Source organism: Poecilia reticulata, linkage group LG19 (genome assembly GCF_000633615.1).
Source record: "Poecilia reticulata strain Guanapo linkage group LG19, Guppy_female_1.0+MT, whole genome shotgun sequence".
In the NCBI taxonomy this organism is placed as follows: Eukaryota; Metazoa; Chordata; class Actinopteri; order Cyprinodontiformes; family Poeciliidae; genus Poecilia; species Poecilia reticulata.
In genome coordinates, this window is record NC_024349.1 from 10,981,430 (window position 1) to 10,987,429 (window position 6,000).

At 40.5% G+C, this 6,000-nt stretch overlaps 1 protein-coding gene across 5 annotated transcripts in view; it reads right to left on the minus strand.

Moving 5' to 3' along the window:
• kat6b (K(lysine) acetyltransferase 6B) overlaps positions 1-6,000 on the minus strand; it is a 30,409-nt gene extending 24,409 nt beyond the window's left edge. The window contains exons 1-2 of one of the 5 annotated variants that reach the window (XM_008436951.1): positions 5,972-6,000; positions 1,982-2,840 (exon numbers count right to left, since the gene is read on the minus strand). In XM_008436951.1, coding sequence (XP_008435173.1) covers positions 1,982-2,599 — 618 coding nt within the window. In that variant the 5' untranslated portion in view covers positions 2,600-2,840; positions 5,972-6,000. The other 4 variants (XM_008436952.2, XM_008436950.2, XM_008436955.2 and 1 more) reach the window with 4 other exon arrangements.

The following is a 6,000-nucleotide window of genomic DNA, read 5'->3' on the forward strand; positions in this document are numbered from 1 at the left end:
AATCATTAAATTAACTCCTAAGCCTGTTTTCAAGTTGTGCAGCTGCTTGCTAATGATCCCCTCATTTAAGTCAGCTGTGCTCGAGCAGGGAAACATCTAAAACCTGCACCACATCATCCCTTGTGGACCAGTTTTGTTCAGATAGCAGCTTCGGTATCCTACCTTCCATGTCTGGCTGCTTTAGTATCTTTGTTAAGCACAAATTCAGATTAGTTAAGACTTTGAAGCAAAAGATAAAGGTTGGTGAATAGATCAAGACTGAAGCAGACCCCTACCACCTTAAAACAACTCACATTCCCCAAAACGCCATGGCAGTTTATGAAGAATAACTGTCAGTGGTCAACTGGTTCAATCAAGAAAAAGTAGTAGCTTGGTTTCCACAGCCAGAGAACCAGCAAAAATTTGTGAATTTATCAGTTCTAGATTACACAGATCACACTTTTATCCTAATGTAACTTCAAACAACTAGCCCGTTATCATCAACTCAATTTATTCACGCTGTTTTAAGCAACATCCTGTGGTTATGAACATTTCATAAGCAGCTAAACTATAATCAGCACCGGCTCTGCTGCAAGAGGCAGTTCAACACTGTGCTTAGACTAGAGGAGGATTCAATAACCTAATTTTTAAAAGACCAGCAGCGTCTAAGAACTGAGTCGAAGATGGCATTTATGCAGCTAGCATTAAATATCAGCTGTAAGGTCTGCTCTGGCGCATTCATCCAATCAAACTCCACGACAAATGCCAGCAGGAAATAGAATGTGAGCTCATGTTTACCAATGCTAATTAACTTTGTATTAATTCTGAAGCTCAGTGGTTTTCTTGCTTTCTTGTCTTCAATTAGGCAGATGAAAATCAAAGCTAAYTCAGGAGTTTTAAACATTGCTGTCACCTTTTTTTATTGGTTTTTGGTTTCATGACACTAACCTATCCCTTAAAGAGAACTTCTTCCTTGTGGTACCCTCAAAGCAGCAGCGGCTCATGGATTCCAGAGGAAGAGCTTTACTTTTACATGAGGTAGTCATCCCCACTGGTAAGTRTGCTTTAAATGTTAAGCTCTCAGGTTGATTATTGGTGGTGCACCCACTCTGACCCCCCATCTTCTCTTGGAAGTGGGCTGGAGTCGTTTTAGGACGATAAAAGTCAGTCTTGGTCTTGGCCAACTCTCTCACTCAGGGTTTCAGCAGGTTTCACCAATTTCACCAAATTTAAGACTTCTTAAGAACTTTTTTTTTTACACAGAATAAATGTAGCATTGTATGGGTTGGCAACGGAAGTGATCCAATGGCGAAGATGAACAATGTCCACCCTACTGGCGATAAGTTTGCACTTAACCTTTGACAGAGGCAGAAAAGCGAGCTTGCTAGCCTTTTATTTTAGATGGCTAGTTTATCTCCTCCCTCCATTTCCACTCCAGGAACCAGAACCAATAGTTCCTTCTAACATAGCTGCTAATATACATTTGCTAGCTAGCAAGTATAAATTAGCAGATAGCTACCAGTAGTYTCAACCGCCTTGAGTCACACAACACAATAAAGTGACACAAACATTTGCCTGATGGGAAAGTCTCATGGGGAAAAAAAAAACCTACATAGTATATGAGAGATTAAATAGTAATGCTGCCACAAAATTTAAGATCTGTGATTCACATATTTAAGGCCAACGTAATTTTTTTTTTTTATTAATTCTTTAGGCCTTGATTTTAGATACTTACATTTAAAACATTTCAGGATGCACGGACCCTCCTCGCTTTACCCACTTGGACCTACTAATGTGGAGTTGAACCAAAAGATTCCTGTATTGCAGGTAAGATTTTATCTGTCTAAATTTTTTTAACATAATCTCACTTCAAAGACTCACAACTGTCCCTGGCCTTTAGGGATAATGCTCCCTGCATCATTGTTTAAAAACTTTTTTTTTTTTTTTAGTTTTTTTAGCTTGGAGTAAGTGAGTGAGAGTGCAAAAGTCAAGGTGTGTATACCTGCTCGCGCTCATGAGGGAGGAGTGTCACTGATGACAGGACCAAGGGGGAAGCACTTGGACACCTGGGGTTCCTTCCCTCCAYGCTGCCATGGCTGAGTTTATACCGAGGGCCGTTTTTTAACAGCCTGCCATTGTTGACTGACCGCTTCGCGGCTAGCCGTAACCTCTGACGGAAAGCGGTATTATCAACAACTTCTGACAGATCGTCCTGATTCCTCAGATATCGCTCAATGTTCTTAAGTGAGGAGCCATGGGTATCATCCAGACCCTCGATGGCCCTCCTGAGTATTTTATTCCAATCGATATGGCGCAGATCACTTGAATTCCATATAGATTCCTTTGACGGCAAAGGTGCATTTGCAGGCAATATTGATCCGATTCTTCCAGGGTTTCCTGGGTCTTTGTAGGAGGCGCTTCCTTTATTTGTAACCTTAAGGACAGAGCCATCATGAACACTTAAATCCAACTGCTCAAGGACGATCTTCTTGTCCAGTCCATGCAACGTGGACACCGCATGACAAATTCGCTCCTCAGAAGGCCTCTGCTTTTGCCTCTTAATTTTCTGTATTGCTTCGAGAATCCACTCCGTGTAGAGAGGGTTTGCAAGTTTTACCATGGTTGAACAATAAGCCTCACAGAAACGTGATCCATAAAGATTCCCTCTTTCTGCAGCCGAAAGCAAGGTACATCCACATCCTTGGGTAAAAGGTCAGGAAGTTAGGTTCCACAACAGCATCCAGAAATATGTCCTCAGGGTCCAAGGGTGAGCTTGAGGAAAAGTTGGCACGAGTAAATTCCACACTGGTGTAGGTATCACATGACCTGGAATAGGTCTGTATTAAAATCCGAGATCAAATCTGCAAAAGGAAACAGAAAAACAAATGAATATTGAGACGATTTAATTACTACTCACAATATGTACAATATTCACAGATATGGTATAAATCAGCTTTAAACTGATTGGTGACAAATCAACACAAAGTAGTTAAATGGTAGAAATTTAAAACAGTGTTCAAAACTTTTTACGTATACAAATCTATAAGTGTGCTTTATTGTGACAGCACTAAATACAATCCAGTGCAATAAACTGGCTTCAGAGGTTTCCTAATTAGTAAATAGAGTACACCTGATTGTAGCGTAATCTAACAGGTTTCGGATGATTGTTAGAGAACATTAGTGAGCCACAAAACAAGGAACACACCAGACAGGTTAGGTTACGGTYTWTGAGAAGTTSAAAGCAGGGTCATGTTATAAAAACAATATTCGTTATGCATATCACAAATCTGGCCTTTATAGGTGAGTAGCAAAAAGAAAGTCGTTGTTGAAAGGAAGCCATAAAAATACTGTCTGCACTGTTTCAYAAGCCATTTAGGGACACTGTAAACATGTGGTTCTTTGGTCAGATGAGAGCACTTTTTTCTTTCTTGGGCTGTGTGAAAAACTGTGTAGCAGAAATCAAGCACTGCATATTAGCCTGGACAAAACCCCTTCAAGGTAGTGGCAGCGTCATGCTGATTTTATCCAGTAGGGACTGGGAAGCTGATGAGAGTTGATAAGGCAATGAAATAAGCAAGTATATAGGGCATTCCTAGTAAAACACCTGTTAGAAGCTGCAAAAGACTTCTGACTGAGGCKGAAGTTCACCTTTCAGCAGGACAACAAACCCTTAACACACAGCCTGAGAAACCATTGGATCATTTAGATTAAAGCAATGTCATGTCTTAAAATGGCTTAGTCAAAGTCTGGATCTAGCTAAATGAGAATCAATGGAAATCGCCGTTTATCACATATGACTTAAAATATTTTGAAAAATGTGCAAACATTTCATTTTCCAGATTTATAAAGTATGAGTGGCTCTGAGCACAAATGAATGTCATACTTTACAGATTTTTATTTGTATAAAAAAATGAAGAGCATGCATCACTTTCCCTCCACTTCACAAGTAAGCACTACTTTGCATTGGTCCATAACAGAAACAATTCATCATTGAAAATATATTAAATCTTGTGGTTGCTGAGAAAATATGGAGATGTTCCAGGGGTGTGAATACTTTTGCAAGGGGCTAGTGATCATAACATGTCGTGTTAGGTATGAATAAAACAAGCACATCAGATGCCCTGATTTCTAAACATTAACACTAGCCGTGTAGTATAAAAAGGTTACAGCTAAGGAATGCAGGACTTTTTAAAGATGTGCCAACACACGAGAAACAGATGGATAAAAACAGATGCAGGCGCTGTCATGGCTGCTGCTAAGGAAATCAAAGTGACTTAATCCGTAGTCTGACACCATAATCCGCACACCAAACCAGATGTCCAATTCAAAAGAGACCGTTTTCTCAAATAAAAAAGGGCAAGTTATTCACACTATGACAGCTATCTAGAAACTTCTCATGACCTGTGGAAAACTACTCGCTGTCTTCGACAGATCCATATTTTTGGTTTCAGATTCCTTCGAAAGTTTACATTTATTTCAACACCGCGTTATTTTTGGAAAAAAAAAAACAAAAAAAAAAACACAACTGCGTTAAGTGTCTGGTTTAAAAATACATAAAATGGAGAAAGCAGAACAAGAAGCCAAAGTTTTAACCGTTAGATGTCCGCGCGACACTTTTTGACAGCTCGACAAACGAGCAACCCGATCAGCGCGAGCCTTAATGACACCCGTATAATCAATGCTCACATCCTGACAGCTGCTCCGACACCATGTTTACCCCCCCACGGAGCCGTTTATCCGAAGAAAGGAGAAGAAAAGCAGTAATAGCTGCGTAACAAACCCCCGTGAGTCGCGCTCCGCCGAGTTGGGCTGATAAACGTCAAGTGCTGCCAGCTTTACCCCCGATGTCACCTAAACTAGCGGTCGCCATTTTGTTACAATGTTGTAGTTTACATGAATCCGACATGACGCTGATTACAATCCAATGGAGTCTCATTAAACCTCACCTAACGCTAATGCGCCCTCCCCAGCAACTTCAATATTGGCTGTAAAGGCGAGATCCGATCCCTGGTTTGATAAAGCGCACGTCAATCTTTATGTATGAGCTCACTCCGAGAGGCACGTCACTGGCTGTGTGATCTGTCACTTCACTCTGTTAACCCGCCTCTTAAGGTGCCTCTGGTGATGAATCGATAGCTTTCACCTCTAAACGCTCGTAAAAAACGCCGAATTTTACGGCTTAAGTGGACATAAAAGGGTTGTTAATAAGTTACAAACGCGTGGTAACGTACGTAAACTGGCTAGAATAAATATTTAACCTCATTTGCGCGGCGTTTAACATCGGCCCACCTTTACTCGGATTCCTCCTTGAAACAGTTGGTTACACTTGAAAGTGATTTGGATCATTTTAGACTTTAATTGGCTGTTTGTTAAATCGATCATTTGTTTGCATAAAAACGCACTGACTTAAAGCGGAACGCGTTTAATTTATTTTAGCACTTCCAGGTTGCGCTACATAGCACAATAAGATCAACATAAATACAAATGTACCCAAGCTGTCGCCTCTTTATCCTTGTTCGGTTTCTTWATACTTCCTCCTCCTAGGGGATATTTAACGTTTAAACTACATGACGTACGAGAAGGGTTATAAATGCAGACAATTTGTTGAGAAAATAATTATAATAAGAAGAAAAAGTGGAATTATTAACGTCCCGTTTATCACCATTAACTATCAAATGCCTCCCCATGAGGAGAAATAGTAAGAGCCCGGAGGAAGAAAAGACGTTCAGCAGGGGAATACAAGTTAACACCGCTTCTCCCAGTTATGTATCGTCAGCCCCATATTTTTTTCAGCTTCAACTCTCGACTCCCATATATTACATTTACAATCTCTTTAAAAACATATACACGGTCTTCCTAGATGTCGCGCAAACCTACTCGGCAGCAGCGGAGAAGACCTAATTAACGCCAAGTTTCGCGCGAAGACGAACGTGTATCTGTAGATATAAAATAAAAGAGCAGACGCTACGGTAAATATTTGCTGGTAGTTTACCTCTTCAAGTTTTCCCCCCTCTCTCTCTC